Consider the following 27,106-nt stretch of genomic DNA (forward strand, 5'->3'; position numbering starts at 1 on the left):
GATCGAGGTGTTCTGGGAGTCCTCCCCCCGGCACACCCCTAAGAGCGACATTAAAACAGCCGGAGGTGACGGACCCCCAGCAGTCCCGTTATAAATCGTCCAACCGCGGACACTTTCGGAACGCTGTATATTTATTTTTAGTGGAGCAAACGACTGAAACCTACGCCTGATCGTCCTTCTGAAGTTTAAGTCAAACAGTGATCATGGCCATTTATCATAAATCAGCTGTACTTTTTAGCAGGAGGTTGCTGAGACAATCAGAAAATGCCTTTTTTTTGCTCGCAGCTGCACATGACCACAGACTTTTTTCGAGCCGGTCAGTGCCTGAGCTGCAGGAAAATGTTCTGGCTGGGAACTTGGCAGCCAAGCCGGCGCCGGCGAAGGAGGATAAAGACAGTCGGGTAAAAAGCATCAAAGAGATGCCGGGACCTAGCACCATGAGTAACCTGATAGAGTTCTTTTACCGGGACGGATTCAGCCGGATCCACGAAATACAGGTGAGACCTATAGTGTTTAAAGTGAGTGTCATATATAGTTTCTATCCAAGAAGAACAGTGCCGCGCATGCCGCTTAAATAAGAAGCTACGAGCAGGTTTGATGGGAGTTGTACAGATAATCCGTTTTATAAAGACTCTAAATATACTGAGCTGCACACTCTATTTCGCAGAAGCAGATACAGGCGGAAATCGTGATCGCATAACTAGGATCCGTGCAGTGGATCCTGTCCCATAAACCACCCGCCGCTGCTGGAAAACTTCTGCTGTTTTGGCAAACTTATTGTCAAGTATTGGCAGTAATGTTTCTGTATAGCAGAGCAATGTGTGAGTGCAAGTAAAACGTTTTGTCAGATTACAGTAGTTGAACGTTGGAAATCGGGATAAATATCAGTGGTGCCAACTCTCACGCAAGAAATCCTACAGCAAAGCTATGTTATTCCATTATAAACCTAAAATTAACTACCTCAAAAGCGTTGGGATAGCTTGCAAACCCTGAAGATCATTTACAAGGTAATAAAACAGTCACATACATGTAAATGCGTTTGCAGACTTGTCTCGAATTGAAAATCTCAGGCTATCCAGCTACCGAAGTTGTCAACCCTGAAATATATGCCACTGAATAGAAAACTGTTACTTGCCTCATCGATGCTATTGCAACAAACCGATATAAAAACAGAATAGAATAGAAAAGAAGCTGCCGTTCAAAGGCATTATGAGACTGTATTTAAGGTCATATGCCGCAAACAGAACAAATGTGATGTGTTTTTTGTAAAGACCACAGGCAGATTAAAACAGAAGCCCTCTTTGTTTTAGGTCAGGTAAGGACCTTAGTCTTCGTCCAGATGGCTGCAAACCAAAATTAGATTCGTTAATATGATTTGTTCTGCACATCAAAAAAAAGTTGCCAGTTAAAATGATTAAATTAGCACCACCTCTCTAAGCTTGATCTCTTTATTTTCTTTTGAGTGCAATAAGAAGCTTTTTCTGTCCATTGTTAATAAAGACACTTTTTTGTGGTTACCCCAATTAACCATTGTTAGTTTTACCTCCCTCCCTAAAAACAATTAAATGTGAAGATATCTGTGTCCATATTACACAGTTCATCCAAGTTTCACCAAAACTGCATAACATAATCTCCTTAATAAAGACACACTTTGATGATTCAACCCTCATACATCTGCTCTAGCCGCTAATTGAAAGCGTCTCTCTACAGTTGGAACACAGGAAAAAGTACGGAAAGATCTTCAAGTCGAGGTTCGGCCCGCAGCTGGTGGTGTCCATCGCGGACCGGGACATGGTGGCCCAGGTACTGAGGTCGGAAGGCATAGCCCCTCAGCGGGCCAACATGGAGTCGTGGCAGGAGTACCGTGACATGAGGGGCCGCTCCACGGGTCTCATCTCTGCGTGAGTGTGAGCTTTGTGGCTGGCAGCCATTGAGGTCATTGTAAAGCCTTGTAGCGTCTTTCGTATTCGACTTTCTTTGTTGCCTGGTAGCAAGGAAAAACTGCCAATCAACAATGTGATTGGCTGCATCTTAGGTGCAACAATGTGATTGGCTGCATCTTAGGTGCAGTCGTGAGATAGGGTCCACCTAGCTACAGCGTCGCTTTCCCAACGCTGCTAGTGCTATCAAGTTCCTCATAGCCTACACTCTGCTGGCTGACGGCCACCCCTGTCCCAGCCGCCATTCTCTTCTGAAGGACCTCCTACTCTCACTGACTGTGGCTTCGGATCGCCGCCCTGCAGGGAGGGTGAGGAATGGCTCAAGATGCGCAGCGTCCTCAGGCAGCTGATCATGCGACCACGCGACGTGGCAGTCTTCTCCGGCGATGTGAACGAAGTGGTCGACGACCTGATCGACAGGATCTGGACACTGCGTGGCAAACAGGCCGATGGGCAGACGGTGGTCAACATCAATGACCTCTTCTTTAAGTATGCCATGGAAGGTGAGGAAGGGGGAGTTTTTGGGTCTGGGTTGTTGTGTGTGGGGGGGGGGGGTTATAAAGGTCTGAGATACTGTTGTTGTGTTTTTTAAGCTTAGTGTAGCGCATTTCACCATCTGTCCAGGTGTATCTACCATCCTGTATGAGTGTCGGCTGGGCTGCCTGCAGGACGAGATTCCCACGCAGAGCCTGGAGTACATCGCTGCCCTGCACCTCATGTTCAGCTCCTTCAAGACCACCATGTATGCCGGAGCCATTCCCAAGTGGCTGCGGCCCATCTTCCCCAAGCCCTGGGAGGAGTTCTGCAGCTCCTGGGATGGCCTATTCAAATTCAGTGAGAACTTACTAGGAGCTGGGGGGTGGGTAGGTCTGTGGACGGGAGGTCTGAGCTTGTGGGTGGCAGCAGGACGAGTAACGGTTTGGATAGAAAGGAGGGTTGTCAAAGGATGAGAGTTTTCATCATGAAGAGAGATTCATTACTTGGCATAGTAATAATGGTTATTCTCATATTATTCAAATCTGGTTGAATGTGTATAACTTAAAACACGAGTAACCGACCAATGACAGTTGCAGAAAGAAGCATGTGACTCAAACATTAAGTACTTCCCATTGGCTCATTATAAATAAGCCCATGGGCATGACCAACAGTTCAGACTATGGACTGCTCTGAGGTTTGAGCTCATGATGCTGTATTTAGCACTATTTCTGTCCACTCGTGTTCCTGCAGGTAAGATCCATATTGACAAGAAGCTTTCAGAGATTCAGAAGAAACTGGCTGATGGCGAGGAAGTGAAAGGAGGGCTGCTCACTCACTTGTTGGTGACCCAGGAGATGTCGCTGGAGGAGATCTACGCTAACATGACAGAGATGCTGCTGGCTGGAGTAGACACAGTGAGGAAGGCGAGGGCATGCATATGGGGTGGATAGTGGTGAGGGGACGAGAGAGGGGAACACCAGCAGAAAAGGCACTGGGTGGGGGTGTGGGGTAAGGTGTGTGAGGTTTAGCTCCTGGTCTGCGGGCTTTAATGGGTGATTGTCTAAAGGCTGCTGAGGAATTGTGTATCATCTGCAACAATCAGGAACTATTAATGATTAGGACCATGGATTAATGGGAGTGCTGCTCACTCCTGCCTGTCGCACAGACGTCCTTCACGCTGTCTTGGGTTACGTACCTGCTGGCATTACATCCAGAGGTTCAGCAGCAGGTGTACGAGGAGGTGGTGGGGAAGCTGGGTCATGACCAGGTGGCCGTCAGAGAGGATGTCAAACACCTACCGCTTATCCGAGGACTGGTGAAAGAGACTCTCAGGTGAACCTACGGAGCTTAAAATGATTGTTGGAGGGTTTTTTTTGGTTTTGGCTCATTCGCGTAATGAAAGCATGATCTTGGGTGTCCCGGAGTGGGAAAGTGTCTGTGTGCAAGTCCGGGATTCAAACATTCAGTCCCATCCCATCTGTCACCTCTCTCAGGCTGTTCCCAGTGCTTCCTGGAAATGGTCGGATCACGCATGAAGACCTTATTGTGGGGGGGTACTTGATCCCAAAAGGGGTAAGAACCAGGCAGGACCGTATCATGAACCTGGTGTGACCTCTCAGTAGCCTGAAGTGTGGCTAAATCAGTCTGCAGGAGGCTTACTGACCCTAAGCAGGATGTCGCTGTATGGGCAGGGGAACTTCATACATTAAATCCATATCTTTCTGCTTTAGACTCAGTTGGCCATGTGCCATTATTCAACCTCCATGGATGAAGACTACTTCCTGGAAGCTGGCCAATTCAAGCCAGATCGGTGGATACGAAAGGACACAGCTGACCGAGTAGAGAACTTTGGCTCGATCCCCTTTGGCCACGGGATCCGCAGCTGTGTGGGCAGGAGGATCGCCGAGCTCGAGATGTATCTGGCCGTCACCCGGGTTTGTCCGAATCTACTTCTGTTTCTCATCTTGGTAGATTATCAGTTGTTTTATTTGTAGCACAGCAGGAAGAGCAATCTACTGTTAACAAAGGCATGTACCTATACTTTGGCCTAAAAGACGATATTTCTCAGGTGATAAAACAATTTTTGTAACGTGGAAGGGAATCCCGAGGGTCAAAGCCACACCACGACTTTGCACGCTAATGTGCAGGATGTGCTTCCATGGGGCCCTATTGTATTCATATTCACATTCATAATTTTATTTTTGGGATGTCTTACAGCATGCAGACAGATTCTCGCAGGTAGGTGGCCAATAAGGACTGTGTTATGGGATGACCTCACCATGTCATGGAAATAAGGGCTGGAATTGCAACGAGGCGTTTCAGGCAGATTAGAGGAGAGTGGTTTCTGTGGTGAGAGTTACTCCCTATATAACACATTAAAGGACAGGGATAAACTAGAAAAGCATAATAGGTTCCCTTTAAGTTACTGTGTTCCTCTTCCTTGTAAAGTGATCAGTGTGTCCCATCAGTCCTGGAAACTTTTTGCTGGGTCTCTGTGGTCTTTGTTTGTCTAAGAAGCTTCCTGTTTTAGAAAGTCCATGTAACATGGCATCAAAATGCAGCACAAGCCTCCTGCACCATCTCACTAGGCCAAGCACATATTAGGCAGCTGAGCCAGAACACAGAGGATGTTGACTAGAGTCCCCTGTGATGTTTCTGGATCATTTCCCTGGCTTTTTGAGCCAAGGCTGAGGCTGTTTTGGACCTTTGTGCTATGGCTAGTCCGATTGCGGCAACATAGCGCTAAAGATAGCTATGCACACAGCATACTCACTTCATTTTTCATTTTTCATTTTTAATACATGGAAAATTTCAGAGGTGGATAGTTGAGGTCCAGCAAGTAAAAAAATCCAGACCAAGATTTTCCGTCAACCAACCAGTTGAGTACTTTGTGAATGTGCCTCTTTTATACTCAACTGGTTGGTTGAAGCAAAATCTTGGTCTGGATTTTTTTACTTGCTGGACCTCAACTATACACCTCTCGGGAATTCATAAAAGTGGTGCAAACTATCAACAGTGAAGCAAAAACAAATTCCACTGCTTAGAGGTAGGCCTAGGCTACCTGATCTTTAACCCTTGTTCAGGTTCGAAAACCTCCACCACCCTGATTAAAAAAAACGTAACCATGCACAGCTCTATTTTCCAAACCTCTGTTCTATAATGACAATGTAGTTAAACAGATGTTTCTTATCCTATTGTGTTACAGCTCCTGCAGAAGTTCCGTATCGAGGTGTCCCCCCTGACTAACGAGGTCCACGCCAAAACCCATGGATTGCTCACTCCAGCAGCTCCTATCAATGTAAAGTTCGTGGATCGGCAATAGGCCCCGAGTCTGTGCATGGAGAGCTGGATAACCGCTCTGCTAACTTTGCCTTCACCAATGTGCATTAGTCACTGCGATTAATCTACAGGTATCTATACCCTTCTGAACTTAATGCGAATCACCATTGAAAAGTTTTTGAAGATACCCTCTTCAATAAAGCATCCAGCCTTTTAATAAGCTGGTCTATTGACTGTTTCACTTATATAGTTAAATTTACTACTGTCCTATTCATTTTAAGGGGCGTGGGTGGATTACCAAATCGTTACATGAAACGTACTTCTTAAGAACTTTTCGTTTTTCGACAGCAGTGATTAGAGGCTCACAGGGTTTTCATGCCATTGGTGCAAATGCAGAGTTTGGTTTGAAGGACCAAAGTTGACAGCAACTGCACTACAGGACAGGGGCTCAGCAGTAATACTGATATGAGCCGTTTCCCCACAGACACCATGTAACAAGGGAGCTTGCAGTCAGTCGTGGCCGAATCTGGCATATGGGCAGCCTGGGCGTGTGCACAGGGGCCCAGTCAAGGGACCTTTGAATATACCTGATAAAAAAATCTAATTGGAGGAAGAGTGCAGTAATCAGCCTACCAAATATTGACAGATGCTCGCTATCACTTGCGCATATATCTGCTGCTAGTAGCAAGCTAATGGGGTGATTGGGGGGGGGGGGGTGATTGTGCTGGTGCCCAGACGCCTATATTGGTCTTAATTCGGCCCTGTATTCTATAAGTGTGAGGAAATGAAACAAAATAATTTTTTAGTTATTTTGGGTAGATTTTTTTTTTTTTTTATGAATGATAGATTTATTAATGATAGATCATACATTATTTATGATCATACATTTATAGAATGTTTTATACAAATTAAAAAGTATTTGTACAAATGAATGTCACTCTCCAATGCATACAGTTATACTGTAGGACTAGACTGCTCTTCCCAGACTGAGCTTCATGTAGCCAGGCACAGTAAACATTTTGACAAAAGGGAGGATAGTTCTGATCAGACACGCCAATGTGGTGGTTTGCATTGAAAAATGTTAAATAAAGACTTTTCATGAAATCTTAAAAGGATCTTAGTTTCATTTTTGCAAAATACAGAAAGAAGCTTACGCAGGTCTATTAGATTTATGGTTAAAGACACACTTGAATATTAAAAATATTTTGAAATATAAATTAATTTGTAATACAAATTAGTTTTTAACATTAAGTATGTGTTGTTTTAGATATAGTATTCCTTATTTTTATTTTTATATAACACCTTTCACAACAGTACCCCAAAGCCTGTTACAAGGGTGCATGGCAGTGTCCCCCAACCCAGTCTTCAGGAACCCCCAGACAGTCCAAGTTTTTGCTGCCAGGCGCTGCGAGGGAGCGAAAATGTGGACTGTCCGGGGGCCACCGAGGACCGGGCTGGGGAACACTGGTATATGAAAAAGGGTAAAAAGGAACATGGGAAGAGAGAAGGTCAGAAGGCAACAGAGAAGAGGAACCAAAAACTCCCAAGTAGGGAGAAGAATACTGCCGGAGGCTGAGTGGCTGCCTCACCATGCTAACATTATAGAAAACAGAGAGAAATAAGCCTGCAAGATGTAAACTGTGGTCATGGTCAAAGTCCAGCCATGAGTCAGCTTTCTGAGCAGGTCTGTGTCAGCTGGCAGATTGAAGGTTGCACTTATGATGCTATAGTTCATAAGCCACATCTATGGTGTCACGCTTCCATGGGACTGAACCAGCACTCCAGCTCAAGACAGTGTCCACCCGGGGCACCATCCAGACCTGTGGGAAGGAAAGCAAAGGTCATGGGTGGTCCGAATGATCCTGTCTGTGCTCTTCCCTCTGTATATGTATGTTTGATGTCAAGCTCCGTCAGAACAGTTGAAACAGAACCCGCTCATCGTGTAACTAGAATACCTCTCACGTAAACACAGTGATGTGCTACAGCGTTGGTTTGTTGTTTGAGGCTAAAATGCCGACTAAAAGTTTCATTTTCAAATCTCACTTTATCAATCATACAGTATATACGCGAAAAAAAATGATAGCAATAAAGATTCAGCATTAGACTCTAAACCTGTCAGTTACAGTATGTCTGTGTTTATCCAGTGTGTCATAAACTAAGCCATGCTCTTCTATTTCAATTTCTTTCAGATGGGTTAGAAAAAACCCACCTTTTGGTGAAGTAGCTTCATCTCACACAGAAAAAAATAAGAAAAATCCAACCTGTCATTGAAATAAATTTATTCAAAGAAAAATAAATAATTCATCAAGAAATAATTATTTTTAACAAAAACACATGTGCCACGATTATTGGAAATTATAGTGAACACAATGTAACTGAAGCATGTTTCCCCTGTAAATTGTACATCTTTGAGTTGATTGGAGTGAATAGGAACCTTCAAGCTGTAATCCATGACTTCCTGATCAACTGGGGTACAAATATGAGTTGACACAGAAGCCAAATTCCCTTAGTCATCCATCAACATGGGTTCTTACATACACCTGTGGTGCATCTCATCAGTGATGTATCCTGGGGTCATTGGGTGTTTCGGGTCTCACAACATCATACACCCTCGCCCAGGCGACCCAGCCAGGGTTGATCAGGCCCTGGCTTGTGTCTGAGCAGCCTGTACAGTCCACGGATCACCCTGCTTGATCCACAGCCACCTTGACGCCCTTTCGACAGCGACTGTGATGTTCTTGACGGCTTTCTTTATGTGCAGTTCCTTCACCACGAGCATCTTAAGGGCCCTTATGAGTAACTGGCCAACAGATCCTCTACACCCGAACTCGATGGGGTAACACCAGGTCCTCCACCCCCTGCTTCGGCTTTCGCCTGCCAGCTCCCCATACTTGGGCCTCTTCCTCTCACAGGCCTCCTCCATCCGGCCTTCCCAGGGCACAGTCAGTTCCAGCAGGACTACTTGCCTAGTTGATTCCGACACCAGGACAAAACCTGGCCTGTGAGTGGTCACTGCGAATTTGAGCTGTCTCCCAAGGTCGGCTTTCAACTGCCAGTCCCGTGCTGATGCGAGCAACCCCCCTGGCTGATTCAGGCGCCGGTGGGGCTTCTCCCCAGCTTTCATTTTAATTTCCTTCAGACTACTGAAGGGTAGTTTTAGCTTGTTCTTCCTCCCGTATAAGGCGATGTCACTGAGGCTACATGGCAGGCCTAGCCACTTCCGCAGGGCACAGCATAGACCAGCAGTGGCCAGAGCAGTCGGGGCAGGATGCCGTGTTGACAAGTCCAAGCTTTAAACTTGCCAGGCAGACCTGACCTGTCCACCGCTGTCAGCCAGGTCCCCAACTGGTCAGTTGTTTCCTGGAGTGCAGTTTCAGGGTGCAGTCATAGGTCTGACCCAGACTCTTGATTGGCTTCTCTCCAACGGATGGAATCTGAGTTCCTCCTAGTGAGAAGCGGAACTAGTCTGTAACCTTCCCTTTTTTTTTACCACCAGTGACCTGGACTTAGCTGGCTTGAAGTTCATCCGGGCCCAGTTGATAAGATGCTCGAGCCCATGGAGGATCCATTTGACCCCGGAACCGACATTGTAGTCAGTGTCAGATCATCCATAAATGCTCGGATGGGGGGCTGCCACGTGAGTAGGCCTCTACCCTCCACCTCTCCCGACTTCACCAGCATGTTCAAGGCAAACAACATCACGGAGATGGTGCATCCAGTGATAATTCCCTTCTCCAGCTGATGGAACACAGATGTTTCATTTCCAGACGTGACTCTCAAACTGAAAGAGTTGTAATAGTCCAGTATGAAGTCCTTGGTTTTTTCTGGAACATGGTGCCGTTTTTATCAGCTTATGCGGGATGGACCCATAGGCGTTAGCGAGGTCGAGCCAAAGAACGGCCAGGTCTCCTTTGCCTTCCCGCACCTCCCGTATCAGCTGGGTGACGACCCCCATGTGTTCGATGCATCCTGGCACATTCGGGACTCCTCCCTTTTGCACAGAGGTGTTAATGTAAGAGTTCTTCAGGAGGAACTCGGTCAGCCATTGGGCCAGAATACTGAAAAATACTTTCCCCTCTACACTGAGGAACGAGATGACTCTGAACTGCTCGATGGTACTTGAGTTCTCCTCTTTTGGAATCCAAACACCGTCAGCGTGTTGCCACTGCTGTGCCACCTTCCACCTTCTCCAGATAACTTTTATGAGTTTCCATAGCCTCTTCAAGAGTCTGGGGCACCTCTTGTAGATGACGTATGGTACTCCATGCCGGCCTGGTGCTGAGCTGATTCTAGTCACCTTTACAACCTCTTCCACTTCTTTCAAAGTTGGCTCTTTGCTGCTAAATGCCGCAATGGGTTCTGGCGGGCTTATGAGGGTCTTGCATGGCCCAAGGTCTTTATCTCTTGCACTGTCACTGTAGATGGTGCTGAGGTGCTTATTAACCTCCTCATCAGTGCATGCCAGTTGGCCACTCCTTTTCTGCCCGAGTATTTTCTTTGTGAATCCAAAGGGATTGGAAATGAAGGCAACACATTTCCTGGCTTTCTCCTTGCCCCTTCTTCTATGCCACTCACTCGCCAGAGGGTGGTGAGGTTTTTCCTCAAGATGTGGCGGAGATTTGTGAAAGATAATTGAACATGCAAACCAAATGAGGGAGAAGTGTGTTGACCTTCATAAGTCATGGAATGGGTATTAAAAAATAGCTACTCACCTGAAAGTGCCCATTTCTACTTATAGGGCAATGATAAAAAAAAGTGGGCATCAACTGGAACTGTTACAAACCAGCCTGGAAGAGGACTGAAGTTTATTTTCTCCCGCCTACAGTGAGGAGGATCATGAGAGGCAAAAAGAAACCCCAAGGATCACTGCTAGTGAATTACCAGACCAGGTAAAAACTTGGGGTTACCATGTCTCAGAAAAAACCATCAGACCATCTTTTTTTGTCAGTTATTCATAAAAGTAAGCAGCTGGAGTTTGCGAAACACTAATACAACTTTGACTGGAACCAAATTCAATGGTCTGATGAAACAAAAATGGAGTTTTTTGGCAATAAACATTCAAGGTGGGTTTGGCGTTAAAAGAAGGATGGCTATAATGAAAAGAACCTTATCCTAACTGTAAAATATGGTAGTTCTTTTCCTCATAAAAAGGATGATATCAAGACTGTGTCAGCATTTACACATTCAATTATGACATATCTGAGTAGCCCAGAATGTCCTGAAAACAAAAAACATACCATGCAATGAGCCTAAAATCGAAGGGACAGAAAAACATTCAAAAATGGATAGGGTTGAAAGGGTTAACAAAGTAATGCCCAGTCATTTCAAAAGTTACACTAAAGTCAAGAGACATGAACAGCGTTGCATTGCCAGCATCATTGGCCATTGTTACATCATTTATGACCCTAGTTAAAGCAGTTTCAGTGCTGTGTCCCTAATGGAAGTCAGACTGGAAACTATCAAGAACACTGTGTGCAGAATTATTAGGCAAGTGTGTAAAATTTTATTTGTATCTTCTCTTCCGACCAATATTTTCAGTCCAGATGAATCTGCAATTAAGAATGAACTGTTTAAAAGGCTGTGCATGTTCAGTATCTGGTCTGCGTGCTTTCTGTTTGGAGAAAAACAGGAAAACATAGATACTTTCCTGTGCAGAATTATTAAGCAAATTTCTATGGCTATCAAAATGGGCCAAAAAAGGACCTTGCAGAGAGCAGAAAAAAAGCAAAATAGTAAAGAGCCAGTCATAGGGATGCAAAACAATTGAAACTGCCAAACATACAAAACATGTTCACTGTACAGTCGGGTGATTTGTGGCCAGCAGCCAATGAAGATGGAAGAAGCATGTGGAGAGAAGAAGACACAAATTAACTGCCAAAGCTACGTGTCAAATTAATGGGTAGACATCCAGAAACTCTTTAGAATAAAATGCCACCGTTTTTAAAAACTGCAATCTGAATGGAATCTCTGGAAGCACTATGTGCAGTGTGTTACATGACATCGCTAGGGTCACAAAGGCTGAAACATAACCTCCACTCAATAAGGCATGCAAGCTAAAATGTCAAGAACGCACACAAACACATCTCAAGAGTGGTGGAGGAGTGATGGTGTGGGCTGCACTTATCAGTGATGGACTTCTTGGATCTTTCAGACTTCCAGATGGTATAAAACTTAACCACAAGATCTAATGCTCATTTCTAAAAGATACCTTCTTCAAACACTGGCATAGGAAGAAGGCAGCAGCTTTCAAAAAGGTTATGATATGCATGATATTCATGCAGGACAGTGACCCTTTCCATGATATGCATGCAGGACAGTGCCCCTTTCCATGAAATGCATGCAGGACAGTGCCCCTTTCCATGATATGCATGTGGGACAGTGCCACTCCCCATGATATGCATGCAGGACAGTGCCCTTTTCCATGAGATGCATGCAGGACAGTGCCCCTTCCCATGATATGCATGCAGGACAGTGTCCCTTTCCATGATATACATGCAGGACAGTGCCCTTTTCCATGATATGCATGCAAGACAGTGCCCCTTTCCATGATATTCATGCAGGACAGTGCCCCTTTCCATGATATTCATGCAGGACAGTGCCCCTTTCCATGAGATGCATGCAGGACAGTGCCCCTTCCCATGATATGCATGCAGGACAGTGCCCTTTCCATGATATTCATGCAGGACAGTGCCCTTTTCCATGATATACATGCAGGACAGTGCCCCTTTCCATTCTATGCATGCAAGACAGTGCCCCTTCCGATGATATGAATGCAGGACAGTGTCCCTTCCCAAGAAATGCATGCAGGAGAGTGCCCCTTCCCATGCATCAAACTTTTCCATAGATTGGCCAAGAAAGGTGATTGAATTATGACCAGGCCCCCATCATTGCCTGACTTAACGCCCATTGATAACTAAAGGTACTGACTGACTGAAGTGTAAGATTTACCAAGATGGCAAGCAGTACACTTCTCAGAGCAGCGTCTGGGAGGCGGTCCTAACTGCCTCAGCTAATATAGGACAGGATTAAAGCAAAAAACTTGACTGGTTCAATGGCGAACAGGCTCATGATTGAAGATGAGCTGCGACTATCTTGTCCAGAACTTTGCATAAAATTGGTACGTTGGAGACAGGTCTGTAACTGCTAAACTCTAGTGGATCTAAACTTGGTTTCTTCAGTGGTGTCTGATAACTGCTACTTTAACCTGGTCTGACACGTCACCTGGGATGCATTAATTATGCCAGTTATATGTTTTTCCAGAACTCTTAAGGATTCTTTAAGAAGTTAACTGGGGATAGGATCCAGCTACCACTTGGAACAAGTGGTAGATTTTAGTTTTGTTATTAATACTTGTATCTCTTGCTCATCAACTAATTTAAAGACATTAGGGATGTGCACATGTTCGGTTTGCAGCCCACTGATCTGTGGGCCATGTTTGAAGTCTAATACTGGTGATGTTATTGTTAAAGAAGTCTACAAAATATTTGCTACCAAAATTAGTTGGCAGTGGAGGTTCAGCCTTATATATAAGAATAAGCTATTGTCTTAAAAAGTTAGTGAGGGCTATTTCAATAGTGAACAGTAAGGTCAGAGTAACAGGCTGCAGCAAACCTACGTGGGGCTTGCTTGCATTGTTGCAGGCTATTGGACCATTCGTACGACCAATCAGATGTCTCCGTCTGTCACTGAGTGGGCAATGCCGTCTTGAACAGCTCTAACCTCATGGACTTCCATGTGCACTATCGTGTGCAGCACTCCTATTTGTGAGAATGCGTGTGATCATTAAACCATGAGGAATATCTCGTGATTTTGACTACTATTTTTCAAAGGAGCTGTTTCATTCAAAACCCGACTAACCACTATATTAAAATGTGTGACTTTGTTGGTCACAAATCTGCACAGATTCAAGGTCCCCTCCATGTTTCAGTAGGTATGGTGTTCTTTTCTTTTAAGGCTTAATTTTTCCTTCTGATGTGACTGACCAAAAAGCTCCAGTTTTGTCTCATCAGTCCAAAGGACATTCTCCCAGAAACTTTGGGGCTTGTCAACATGCATTTTGGCAAATTCCACTCTGGCTTTTTTATGTTTTTCTGTCAATAGTGGAGCCCTCCTGGGTCTTCTTCCATGGAGTCCATCATTGTTAAAAATGTGACGGATGGTACGATCAGAAAGTGACGTACCTTGACCTTGGAGCTCAGCTTGAATGGTTTTGAATGCATTCAAAGTCTGCATTATCCTTCTAATCAACCTGGGGTTGCATTACCTCTGGCCTCCACATCCTGGGAGGGTGGCTATAGCCCTATGAACCTTAAACTTTTTAATAATATTGGCAACTGTGGTCACAGGAACATGAAGCTGCTTGGAGATGGTCTTATAGCCTTTACCCTTCACATGGTTATCTATAATCTTCTTTCTGAGCTCCTCAGACAGCTCTCTCCTTTGATTTCTCTGGTCCAAGTTCACACAATGATACCAAACAACACAGTAGCATGTGTTGAAAAGCTTGAAAGCTCCTGTGATACTATTTAAGGTTAAACACTTAGTTTGAAACATGACTATAATGCAAGGATTAATAGTCTCTTTAGGGGTACCAACAAATCTGTCCATATTATTTTAGCATATCTTTGTAAAATAAACAACAAATCATTTCTTTTCATAATTTTGTTGATTTACTCTATTATATACTAAAGGCGTGCAGTAATACATTAGACAATTACTTTTAATTGAATCACTTTTCAGGAGAAATGAAGCATTGTTTCATTGAGCTGTAAGGGTACCAGCAAATTTGTCCATGTCTGTATGTTTGTACAAGTACAGCATACCAATTATATCAGATTAGCAAACGGAAATATAGTACTAATTACACGTACTCTACGGGCAGATATATTTGTCTAACAGGGTCCACTTCTATAAAAGCTGTAAAATATCATCTAGTAACCAGATCCTCTTAGGATGTAATGACTAAGTTACAGAACCAAATTAGTTCATCCACCCATCGGTCTACCCACTCCTGCATCCACATTTAGGCCACTTCTTGTAATGAGTCCTGAAAAAAGGGTGTATTCACCATAAATATAAGTTACCATAATGTCACAATAAATTTTACTTTGAAACCACTTTGAAGTACATAATGACGAAGAAAACTGGGTCAGGACCTGCGAGACGAAAAGAAGGTAAGGAGTGCCGCTGTGAATCTGTGACGTGACTGCCATCTAGGGATGGGCGATATGCAGAAGATTTTTTATATATTTCATTTTTAACTTTGCATTTAGAACCAGAATACAATGCACACATCGTAATTAATAAATCAACAACAAAAGAGAAACAATACAGACACAATACAGTACGGGGTTGCCGTACTACGAATCACTAATTATTATATTACAAGTCTGTGCAAGGTTTAGACGACACACAACAGCAAGACTCATGAAAACTAAAAACTTTAAAATATCACACTATAGTATTCGGACAAGGGCTATCACTGTGAATTATATAAAAAATTCAAATAATCTACCGATTAATCTGACGATTGATCGAGTAATCATTAATATAATATAATATAATATAATATAATATAATATAATTAACACGACGCAGAAATCACCCAACCGCTGCACACTCAGTGACACATAGAGTCAGTTTAAGCACAGCACTGCATTTTTGTTGCATGTTTTTGGACAGTGAAAGGAAACCGGAGGATCCGCGGTGAACATGCAGACCGCGGTGACAAGCTTGCACAATGTGTAATGTTAGTTTCAACATGGTATTTCATGCACATGCAACTGGAAAACGAAACTTAGTAAGCTTTATTTAACTTTAATGAAGGTTCCTTTTCAAAATTATCTAGTATATGTAACAATAAATACATAAATAAATAAAGTCAGTCTAATGTTTACCGCCGGTGCTTTTGCAAGGGCACAAGGTTGCCAACTCATAGGTATCTGGCTCATACTTACACATCAAACCTTACTACAAATCTATATTGTTCCAGTATAAACCTAAAATTAGCTACACAAAACCGTTGAGGTATTTTGAAAACCATACAGAATATTAACAAGGTAATAAAACGCTTACATACAAATAAATGTGTGTGCAGACTTGTCTCAAAGCTGATCAAAGTTGGCAACCCTGTATTATGTAAGTTGATGCGGCTAAGCGACGAGGCTGACCTTCGTTTTACCAGCAATTATTTTGACATACAGGAATCGTAGGAAGTAAATTATGTAAAATAATTTAAGTCAACGTGATGACAAAGACAGACTAGGCTACTCCGCGTGGCTAAATGGCACATATCTATGGTTAACCTCGCATAATTTATTTTTCCAAATGGATTATTTTAAGATATACTTGCATTGCAGTCGTTCTGTGGCGATATTAAATTCTGCTTTGCAATATTTACGGATGACTGTATTTTCATTCACTTTTAATGTGAATGGAATTATTTAGACCCTCATAAGCAATGGACGTCTTCCTTCGGCCAAATTGTGAGTAATCGAGAAGGAAAAAATAATCGATTAATCGTGTTTAACGGAGTAATCATGACAGTTGTAATTCGGAGCCCCTAATGCTTGAACTCTGGTGCATCCCATTTCTAATGCTCATTCCTGAAATGTTTGGATTCCTACTATGATTAATTTAATTGATCGGACATGATTTGGAAAGGCACACAACTGTCTTAAAAATGACAATGCTCTTTTTTCTGTTTTATCAGACATCTAATTTTTTAGGTTTTATTCACCTGACATGTTTCGACGTTCGCTGTCGCCTTCCTCAGAGTGTTACCGGATGTTATCGGTAGCTCATTAGTTATCAGCTGATGTTCACTCTGAGGAAGACGACAGCGAACGTCGAAACATGTCAGGTGAATAAAACCTAAAAAATTAGATGTCTGATAAAACAGAAAAAAGAGCATTGTTATAATTACTTTAAAGACATAATGAATATAATTGAAAAAGTGTCTTAAAAATGGTCCTACAGTTGACAATGTATATCAGAGCAAAAACCAAGCCATTTGGTTGAAGCAACTCCCTGCAGAGCTTATAGATACAAGAGTGTGTTGAGGCACACATCTGAGGAAGACTACAATTTTTTTGCAGCATTGAAGTGTCCAAAGAGCACAGTGGACTCCATAATTCTTAAATAGAAGAAGTTTGGAACAACCAAGACCCTTCCAAGGGCTGTCTGTCCAGCCAAACTGAGCAATTGGGGAAGAAAGACCTTGTCAAGAAAGATGACCAAGATCCGCATGGTCACTCAGGCTGAACCCCAAAGATCATGTTTGAAGAAACTTCGCGAGGGTCAGCTATCACTGCAACATGCCACTGATCTGTAAACATCAGATGAAAGCTTGAAGCTACCTATAGGACTCTTAGACTCTGAGGGACAAGATGTTGTGGTCTGATGAAACCAAGATTGAAATGTTTGGCCTCAGTTCAAAGTGTCATGTGTGAAGGAAGTCAGGCACCACTCATCACCTGTGCAGTACCATCCCCACCCCAGTGGTGATGTATGGTGGTGACAGCATCATGCTATAAGGGTGTTCTTCAGTGACTGGGAGACAAGTCAGGGTCAAAGGAAAGCTGAACAGAGCAAAGTACAGAGATATTCTTCATGAAAACCTGCTCCAGAATGCTCATGTCCAACAGGACAATGACACAGCAAAGACAATGCAGGAGTGGCTTAATGACTACTCTGCAGATGTCCTAGTGTTGTCCAGCCAAGTCCAGACTTGAACCCAATCAGTCCCCTTTGAAGTGACCCAAAACTAGCTGTCCACTGACAGTCCCCGTCCAAAATGACAGAGCATGACAGGATCTGCAGATAATGGCAGAAAATCTCCAAATCCAGGTGCTCAAAGCTCGTCGCGTCTTATCCAAGAAGACTCAAGGCTGTAATCGTTACTAACGATGCTTCAAATAAGTGTGTAAAAGGTGCAAATACTTAATTCATTGTGTTGTTTCGTTTCTTTTATTTGTAATAAATTTGGAGACATTTCTAAAATTCTGCTTCTGGAATACTGAATGTAGACTGATGACATAAAAAATGAATTCAAGCAATTTTAGCATAAGGTTGTGACATAAAAATTGACAAATGACAAGGGGTCTGAACACTTTCTGTTTCCACTGTATATGTGTGTGTGTGTGTGTGTGTGTGTGTGTGTATATATATATATATATACACACACTGTATTGTTTCACACGCACACACACACACACACATACCAAATGACCGCTTTATTAAGTACACCTTGCTAGTACCAGGTTAAACCCCCTTTTGCCTTCAGAGCTGCCTTAATTATTTGTCTTGTTATAACAATCCTCAATGACTTTGGTCCACGTTGACACGATAGCATCACAAAGTTGCTGCAGGTTGGTCAGCTGCACCTTCATGATGTGAATCTCCCATTCCACCACATCCCATAGGTGTTCTACCGGATTGAGATCTAATGAGAGTGGAGGCCATTTCAGTACACTGAACACATTGACATGTTCAAGAAACCAATCTGAGATGATATAATCTTTGTGACTTGGCACGTTTTCCTGCTGGAAGTAGCCATTAGAAGCTGGGTATACGATGGTCATTAAGGGATGAACATGGTCAGCAACAATACTCAGGTAGGCTGTGGCATTTAAATAATGCTCAGTTAGTACTAAGGGACCAAAGTATGCCAAGAAAATGTCCCCCACACCATTACACCCCCACCACCAGAATGAATTGTTGACACCAGCGTGTTAAAATGATGTGAGGATATTATATGTATATATATACAAGTGCAAACCATTGCATATGAATTATGAACAATAGTTAGTCTAAAAAGAATACAAAGTATTATGCATATCATAAATTGTGAAAAGTAATCCCAGTAATAATCAATAATAATGCTGCAAGCTATTCACACTTGGACGTGCCATCATCACCCACCTTCACTCTTAGACTGGGGGGCCCGTTTCAGTCCTGGCAGGAGACCAACACGTGAGACGCAATAAATGCCGGGCGATGGGATCTCCCCCTTCCTTTATACTAATTTTAGCGCAGCGTGCAGGCAGGGAACGAGCTGGCCAGGCTCAGCCCTCCCCTCACGCAATGTGTTCTCAAATTTCCAATTTTGTCCAGGAAATGCTGGTTTTGATCAAAAATAATAAGATAAATTCCCATAATTAATCCCCTCTTCCATAGGATGAGGTAAGCATCCCACACCCTGATTGCTAGGTATGGTTTCAATCAAGAAATAAGACAAAAGTCCTTGGTCAATGCCTCCCCGCCCTCCTAAAGACGAGATAAGCGTCCCATATGCTGATCCTCCCCGCCTTCCTAAAGACGAGATAAGCGTCCCATATGCCGATCCTCCCCGTCTTCCTGAAGACGAGATAAGAGTCCCACATACTGAACCATATTGAGCCACCTGTTCTCCTTTTCAGGAAAAACCCCTTAGAAAATCAAAGTAAGCATCCCTGAACAGAGTGAGCATCCCGTAAATCAGAAATAACAAGATAAACATCCCAGGCTTAACAGAATAAAGTATCCCAGGACAAGAATTTTTAGGACTAGAGAAGCATCCTGACCCATTTTATAAGAAATAAGTTATTAGTGAAAAACAAGTTATACAAGTAATCAGTAAAAAACATGTTTGTGCAGTTCAACCTTTGCACAATAATATTATGGGTGAATCATGGACGACGTATCTGAATTTCAGGATGATTAGTCCATACACGATCAGAATCGATCCACACCTCAATCACCTCATACGTATGTCTGCTAGGTGGAGTTGAACAATCACAACTGCTCAGAATATTACAGTAACAGGAGGACAGTGAACAACTGTTATTAATTCTATGCTATGTGGGCAACGTAATCGTCCACGAGTTCGTCGTAATACATACCAGGCAGGGTGGATCCATGTTGTTTATGTCAAATTCTGACCCTACCATCTGAATATCGCAATTTTCTTGAGGCTGTGCCCACTGTAGCCTCAGTTTCCTGTCCTTAGCTAACAGGGTCACCCGATGTGGTCTTCTGCTCCTACAGGAATGACTGCTTCAAAGTTCAGCATGTTGTGCATTCAGAGATGGTCTTTTGCATACCTTGGTTGTTAAGAGTGGTTATTTGAGTTACTGTTGCCTTTCCATCAGCTTGAACCAGTCTGGCCATTCTTCTCTGACCTCTGCCATTAACAAGCCATTTTTTGCCTCAGAGGATCACCACTCATTGGATCTTTTTTTGGCCCATTCTCTGTAAACCATAGAGTAGGTTGTGTGTGAAAATCCCAGCAGTTCAGCATATTTTTAAAATCCTCATTTACACATTGTGCTGTTAACAAATGATTGGAAGATTAGATACTTGCTTCAAAGAGCAGTGGAACAGGTGTACCTAATAAAGTGAGTGTATAATGTTACGGACAAGCATAGTAAAAGGCAGACAATCCACGTTGCGGCTCACAAAAGAAAGGGGTTTTATTTGAAGTATAAGAAAACAAGAAAACAAAAGAAAAAAAGAACAAAAGGGACCACAAGGGTGTCAAACAAAGACAGGAGGGTAAATGGCACCATGTTTGTAGTCCCCAAGCAGCTTCATTGTGGGCAAAATGTCAGCATAGGCCAGTTGTGAGATAGGGCTTCTCAGACAAAATTGCTTATATCTTGCAAACAGAATATCATAGAAAGAAATATTCACTGAAGCTTTATTCCAGAGACTCTACAGAATCCAATGATACCCGACTGGGTAAGTCCTAAATATCCCTTGGTAATTACTCTGATCTGACAGATGGAACTTAAAATACAAAGTAACGTAAATGTTAACTCATAACTCAAACTCATAACAGAAAGGGAAGCCTGGATGATATGGCCACCCACTCAGCCCACTAAGCTATGCAGCAACCTAGGGAACAGCAGAAACAGAAGGAGCTAACACCAAACTGGATGGCCAGCGACACCTGCTGGACAAATGGGGTCAGGGACCAATCCTTACAGTACACACACACACACACACACACACACACACACACACAGGGAGAGAAAGAGAGAGAGAGAGATTAGGTATCTGTATCATTTTGGGGATTTACCATTTATTTCTATGGGCATAACCCTAATCCCAGCAATGACAACTTTAACCCCTATTCAGCTTTAACCTTAATCAGAAGTAACCAAACGAAATACAAGACTTTTTCAGTTTTTTAATTGCAGATACAAATTTATATAAAGCTGAGTTTTCCCTTGTGGGGGGGCGGGGGCAGAAAAATGTCCCCACAAAGTCAAAATAACAGGTTTTTATTTGGTCCCCACAATGTAATATACATACCCACGCAAACACACCACACACGCGCGCGCGCACACAGACACACCAGATGGAGCTCACACTTGTTATTATTAGGAAGGAGCAGTACTGAGCAGAACCCTTGGGAAGTGATTGAAAATCACTCTTCCCTTTGAAACACAATGACACTGGGAACCTTAACAGCACATTCGGTGGTCCACTCTTCTATGTATTTACACGTGTGCGTCAGCAGGAACAGGGAACAAAAATGACGATGCTATTCAGAAAGACACACGGTGAAGTTAAAACAGCTTCTGACTGCCATAACTGTATCTGAAACAGACAGACGGTCCACAGACGGGCACGATGCTATATGAGATTGGGGCTGAACGGGAATAATGCACAAACCTGTGTGACATCGTAACACGTCCAAAAAACAATTCACGTAGGATTGAACGTAACACAATATTAAATAATTCCAGATTGGTGGCCGATACAAATTAATGGTTAAATTCAAAGATGGCTTCCTTATGGAATTTTCCGTTGACATCTGAAAACATCAGTTATGGTTCTGGGTATTTACAATGGTTAATTTCCTTTACATCAGTCAAATTCTACATTTACGGAGAAATATTGATGTTCGATATAACCGGTAATTCAAAATAATAAGTGGGAATATATCTATCCACAGTTGTTTCGCAGATAAGTCGCTGTAAGAATTATTTTTCCAAAATTAAATTTTAGATAAATAATTTCAGTTTGCATATACACGCGTTTCCTGCAGACGAGCCGCGAGCGCTCGGCTGCGCTTAGAAAGCCGCGCGGCTCCTTTAAGAGGGCTTGTCCAGCATGGGGGAGCTCCCGTCCCCTCTCCTTACACTCGTTTTTTTTTCTCTATACGCTTTCAACCCCCTTCTCACCTCTTCCTCCTTAACGTATACACATTTTCTGACTCATCAGATTGTCTAATACACGCGTTTTTAAAGGAAACAAGATGGCTGAGATAGGCAAGGGGGTTACTGCCGGAAAGCTGGCAAGTAACGTGCAGAAGAAAATAAACCGAGCGCAGGAAAAGGTAAGACCCTGATCGCTTCGACCGATGATGGAGCCGGGGCTCCGCGATCCGCCTCAATGTCAGCGCCGGACGCTTGCCGTCGGCCCCCGAATTAGCTGCCAGTGACGCTTTCGGATGGCTGCATTATACCACGGCAGAGAGAGTGGCGTCTAAAAATAGTAAATGCAACCGTACGATCGCGTCTGCAACTGGGTTTCTGTCTGGTCGTCAATCGTATTACGTTATTGAGACATTTCGTGTGCTGTAATAAAGCGCAGCTGATGTTTGATAACGATGTGTTATACTCAGCAATAAACCGGCGTCAGTGGACTTCAGTTCATGTCGCCTTTTTTTTGGATTATTATTACTATTATTAATAATATTAATTTTTATTATTGTTGTAATTGTTATTATTGTTGTGGTTATTGTTCATTACGGTGAGTATTTTTCAGAAACCATCTCTGCGACGTTAAATCTCCCTTGCGCGCATTGGTATAATTTAAAGTGCGCTGCTGGCCAGATACGGGCTGCCTGCTTGTCCCGAACCCCCCCCCCCGGCGCGGCGGGGGTCTCACCTTAGGACCACTGGAAGTCTCCCAGCTGCGTGCTTTCTGATAATGTCGATTCTTTCGCATATTCAGCCTTTTTCTGCATTGCGCTAAGCGGGCAGTCAGGCATAGAGGCAGCTGCCGCGTTAGACGTTTTGGGAAATAGGCGTTTGCTCGTTTAAGTCGTGATTTCGGTTCTGGCTCAGTCAGTAGCATGTCCTCCATGTCCAGGGGTTTCTATGGCAGGGTATGAGCAGGGATTCCCTACCCCCAACACACGCATGTTCTTTTCCACGTTCACGGGGGCAGAACTGAACATAGATTCTGGAGAGGTGGGGATTCCCACACGTCGTGGGACGGGACTGGATTAAGGAATGGGACAAATGATACTTGACAGCCGATGTGGGAAAAGCTATGGGGGCATGCCTTTGCCAGCCCCCCCACAAGCTGTTACTCCTGTTTTCAGAGCCATTTTGCCACACATGCTCTGCTATGTGACTCGGAAAGAGAAGCCTTTTTCAAGTTGCATGAAATTCCTGTTGCCCACTTGTACCCATTCTGTGAACCACTTCCTTCATCTGCTTCCATCTACTCGTTTCCTGTTAGTTCATTACCTTCCTCCTATCGCCTCTGTTGCCGTGGTCACAAATTTTGGCCTGTTTTAGGCCACCCACCAGAAATGCCTAGTTGTTCCTGTTTGGTCGTTACGATTTTAATGTTGTTTTTTTGTGTATCGGCCTTTTCTAAAGTAAAAGGTTTGGGGCGTAACAAATAAACAAGGATTGGAAGGATGTGAAATGACGGATCAGCTGATGAAATAAGGAGCTTGTTTTTGAGGAAGTGCTGAGCTCTGCTTTAAAATAAAGTGACCAGTGGAAATCGAGACTCAAATCACAACTTAAACACTCTTATTTTAGTTGTTCCTGCTAACTTCAAACTGACTTCCTTTTTCAGGCTTAGACTTCCACCATAATTCTGAATCTGGCATGTTGGTTTTGGTCACCAGTCACTCATGTCACTCAAACTGTGATGGAAATGTTCTTTGGAGTCGTCGTTTTGTGGTAAATTTTATTCTCAAGTTCGAGTTGAGACTTCAGGGGTCAGTGCAGTAGATGAACAGTTATAATGACTCAGAAGGTCTTGGTCTGGATGGTTCTTGAGGACGAACCAAGTTGGTCGATCTTAAAGTGATCTCACGAGGTTAACACAACATTAGATATATACAGCTTCTTTCTAGCTAACAAATCTGAGATAATCCACAGGCTTTGCATTGACAACACAAGAAGTCATATGGTTTCTGTAACTTCCTGAGATGAATGCTGCCTTTTCATGAAAGGGCACAGTGTCTTCTGGAGTGGAAGCTGCTACAGAAAACCTGACACTTGGACAGCTTGCTAAGTGCTTCATACATCATCTACTTGAAGGTCTGATTTGAATTTTCCCACTTTCTGCTAAGGGTCTTACCTTTGCCGCGGCCATCCCCCTCCCCCACCCCATCCCTGGTGTCTCCATGTAGACCTGATGGTTCCTATGAATAGTGCACAGTGTGTGGCTCTCGCTCATCCTGCCTGGATTCCAGTATGCCTGGTGGCAGAAGCAGCTTTGAGGCTATTTTCGCCACTGGCCTGAAACAAAACACCAGTGAGGGAAGGATAGACCTCTGTACCCCAGTGAAGGCAACAAGGGGCAGCAATAAGGCCTCTGAACAGACTAGTGGACTGACTTCCTGTTTTCAAGCAGTTCAGCTATTAGGGCATTTTCACTCTGTATTTTGTTTGAAGGATGATCCTTCCTGAAGAACCATCCACTGCGATTACTGTGTTCACACCTGCCCTAATGAATCGCACCAAAACGGAAAGCTAACCAGAGTTTGATTTGACCAGGCGAAAAAGCACAGGTGTGAAAACAGCCTTAGTCTCCAGATGATTGGATTAGAGGTTTTTGATGTAATTTAACCAGCTATTGTAGGTCCCTGAGTCCTGATCACTGGGAGTTTCCATTAGCTAAAAGTGTCAGTAAACGGTTAAGTGTAACATCACGCACTCACGTCAGTTGACCAGGTGTTCAGGGGGCTGCCGCGTGCCATCGCAGGCATCAGGGGCCACATCTGGAGGAGCACAGGGGGGTCATTGTGTTGCGATTCAGTGCCGCTCACGTCCTGTCGTGGTTACCACACAAGGCACAGACTCCACAGGTTCGGGAAGAATTACCTGCTGTGATTTATAACTTTGTGAGTGTCCAGGCTCTTCGAGTAAAAAGGACTGAGGAGCTTCCGGAGGTTTCTGATAGCTGCAGATCAGCTTTTGAAGTCTCATCTGAAAAGGAATATGTATCCTTTGACAGTATTTAAAATGACATCTGTAGTAAATAACAGGAAACATAAGCTGTGTGTGTGTGGGGTTTCTCTGACATTACAAATGATCCGTTACTGAGACGAATCTACCGCTCCCTCCGTGGCAGGGCCTGTATACAGGAACTGGATCTTTCATTGTGGGAGAAAAAAAGAAGTGAAATCCATGGCACACAGACGTATAAACTGGGAAGGTGAAACCAGACCCTAGCAGGGAAGTGTGTGTGACACCATGCTAAATGCTGGCTAAATATCTGATATCAGTCACAATGCTTTTGTAAATTATTTAGGAAACTGCACATTTTGCTGTGCAGTATTTAGAAGCTCTGATTTCCCACCGTCTTACAGAGGGTACAGTACCCCCCACCCCACCACCTGCCCCCACCCCATTCTTCAGTTTCGATTCTGTTTCACCAGTATTCTGTTTGTATGATGATTCCTCGGCCCGGTGATGAGTTTGCATGCCACGCTCAGTGTGACACCGGGCTGTTCCGCCTCTGCCTGTCCGGTGTGGTGTGGCAGGTTTATCTGCTCAGGACCTTCTGGGATGTGCTTGCAGAGGAAATCCTGCCACAACTGGCCAGAGCAAAATAACACCCCCCCCCCCCCCCAATCTGACTACTTCCCTTTCAGTGAACAAGTAAAGAACTGATCAAACTAATTGAAATGTATTTGTTAAATGCTGAGGAGAAACTGTGAGTTTGTTTGACGGGGTGCAAAGTGAACAAAACACTAATGGATTGGCACACAGTCATGTCCAGCGACTTGCGATGACTGTCTTATGAAAGGCGCTATATACAAATAGATTTGAATTGATTTCCCAGTGCAGCAGGGAACAGCAGCATAACACACAAAACAAACTGAAAATGTAAGATGGATGAAAATGGCTGTAGAAGAACAAGGTCCAAGCGGCCTGTACACAGCTCATTCACAAGTGTTGTGCATGAGCATGTGTGTATCTGTGTTTGATGGGGAAGATAAAAACGAAATATTTGGAGGTAGAGATGGAAGAGAGGAGAGATACGTAGGAGCTATAGGAAGATTGATTGGGGGAAGGTTATTGTTTGGCCAACCAAGGCAGGTCGGGCTCACCGTGCACCGCGAGCGGGCCAGAGAGAGAGGCATGGCGGCCCCCACGACAGCACCCCACCCAAGATACCCCTACCCCAGGCGGACCACACCTCATGGTACCCCTATTATAGGATGGAGTTTGTTTTCGTTTAGTTTGAATGAGTAGGAGGGAAAGTGCTGATCTGGTGTGATGCATGGAAGCAAGCAGGTCTTGCAGGTTGGTCCAACCTGTGCTCCACGGTTTTGGGAAAAGCTGTACAGGTTCTCACCTTGTCCCTACCTGCCGACTTCATTACCCGGAACAGAACTGCTAAGAGTACATGTGGCTAACTGTCAAGCCGATATCGTAGATGAGCAGCTGTTTTGAGGGATTTTCATAGATGTCCCGTCTCCTCCCCCCAGGTCCTGCAGAAGCTGGGCAAAGCTGATGAGACTAAGGACATCTTATTCGAAGAGGGAGTGCTGAACTTTCACAAGCAGCTGGTGAGCGTGTCTCCTGTCCCCACGTGACTCCCTACCCGCCCATTCATTTCCCCTTTAACAGGCCCAGGGGCGTCGTTAGGCCCCATCACTCAGGACTATAGCCCTGATACCAAAAAAAATGAAGTCTGGCTAAACTTGACTTAGCTGCTGATCTTTTCAACAGCTCCACTTCCCTGAACAGACCCCTAACTGACCTCCGTTTTCCCTTGTCCTGTATCCTAAAGGATTCCCCTTCCTACCCGATTTTCCCTTTTATGTCCCTCTCCTCTGCATCATATAAGTCGGTGTTTCCCAGACGGTCCACGTTTTTTGCTCCATCCCAGCTCCCAGTGGGCTGTCTGGGGGACCCCGAGGACCCCAAACGCTGGTATAAACCACCCCTTTCCATGTGCTGCTTGTGATCATCTCCCTGTGATGCTCTATCTTCAGACTGAGGGCACCAAACTGCAGAAGGACCTCAGGGCCTACCTGACTGCGGTCAAAGGTCGGCCATCCGTAACGTCCGTTTGTCCGCGACCGTGTGTCTGTCTTCCCAGAGTGACCCTCTGGGTGATTTTGTGTTACCTCGCAGTCCCTGTACAGTGTCCCCAATGAGGCCTGTTTTTTCCTGCAACCCCCCCTCCCCCCTCCCTACAGCAATGCACGAGTCATCCAA

At 44.0% G+C, this 27,106-nt stretch overlaps 2 protein-coding genes and 1 long non-coding RNA gene across 8 annotated transcripts in view; 2 read left to right on the forward strand and 1 right to left on the reverse strand.

The window, feature by feature from the left end:
• Window positions 1-6,808, forward strand: cyp27c1 (cytochrome P450, family 27, subfamily C, polypeptide 1). Its single transcript, XM_023827865.2, has 9 exons — window positions 1-497; window positions 1,711-1,901; window positions 2,244-2,443; window positions 2,565-2,774; window positions 3,168-3,331; window positions 3,583-3,749; window positions 3,911-3,989; window positions 4,148-4,351; window positions 5,623-6,808. Exons 1-9 carry the CDS (start codon window positions 204-206, stop codon window positions 5,737-5,739), a joined length of 1,626 nt encoding a protein of 541 aa, XP_023683633.2. The 5' UTR covers window positions 1-203; the 3' UTR covers window positions 5,740-6,808.
• On the reverse strand, window positions 6,802-22,889 carry LOC111852226 (uncharacterized). The gene is made up of 3 exons (XR_002840183.2): window positions 22,575-22,889; window positions 19,577-19,925; window positions 6,802-7,516 (listed from the first exon to the last, which is right to left on the reverse strand). It is a non-coding gene; the product is annotated as an uncharacterized lncRNA (long non-coding RNA).
• The window catches only part of LOC111852225 (myc box-dependent-interacting protein 1), a 14,228-nt gene continuing 8,905 nt past the window's right edge, over window positions 21,784-27,106 (forward strand). For 3 of the 6 annotated variants that reach the window (XM_023827866.2, XM_023827867.2, XM_023827868.2), the window contains exons 1-4: window positions 21,786-22,020; window positions 26,371-26,451; window positions 26,881-26,935; window positions 27,088-27,106. The exon at window positions 27,088-27,106 is cut by the window's right edge and continues 76 nt beyond it. In XM_023827866.2, the coding sequence (XP_023683634.1) occupies window positions 21,940-22,020; window positions 26,371-26,451; window positions 26,881-26,935; window positions 27,088-27,106 (236 nt within the window). In that variant the 5' untranslated portion in view covers window positions 21,786-21,939. Of the gene's footprint in view, window positions 22,021-26,370; window positions 26,452-26,880; window positions 26,936-27,087 lie in introns of all 6 variants that reach the window. The other 3 variants (XM_023827870.2, XM_023827871.2, XM_023827869.2) reach the window with 2 other exon arrangements.

The sequence above is a fragment of the Paramormyrops kingsleyae genome, chromosome 16 (genome assembly GCF_048594095.1).
Source record: "Paramormyrops kingsleyae isolate MSU_618 chromosome 16, PKINGS_0.4, whole genome shotgun sequence".
Taxonomy (NCBI): Eukaryota; Metazoa; Chordata; class Actinopteri; order Osteoglossiformes; family Mormyridae; genus Paramormyrops; species Paramormyrops kingsleyae.

What these genes read in the sequence shown, in the direction of transcription:
- cyp27c1 (XM_023827865.2), top strand. Translation starts at nt 204, where the DNA reads ATGGCCATTTATCATAAATCAGCTGTACTTTTTAGCAGGAGGTTGCTG. An exon ending in GCCGGATCCACGAAATACAG is followed by an intron (nt 498 to 1,710) that starts GTGAGACCTATA and finishes GTCTCTCTACAG; the next exon opens with TTGGAACACAGGAAAAAGTA. An exon ending in TCCACGGGTCTCATCTCTGC is followed by an intron (nt 1,902 to 2,243) that starts GTGAGTGTGAGC and finishes GCCGCCCTGCAG; the next exon opens with GGAGGGTGAGGAATGGCTCA.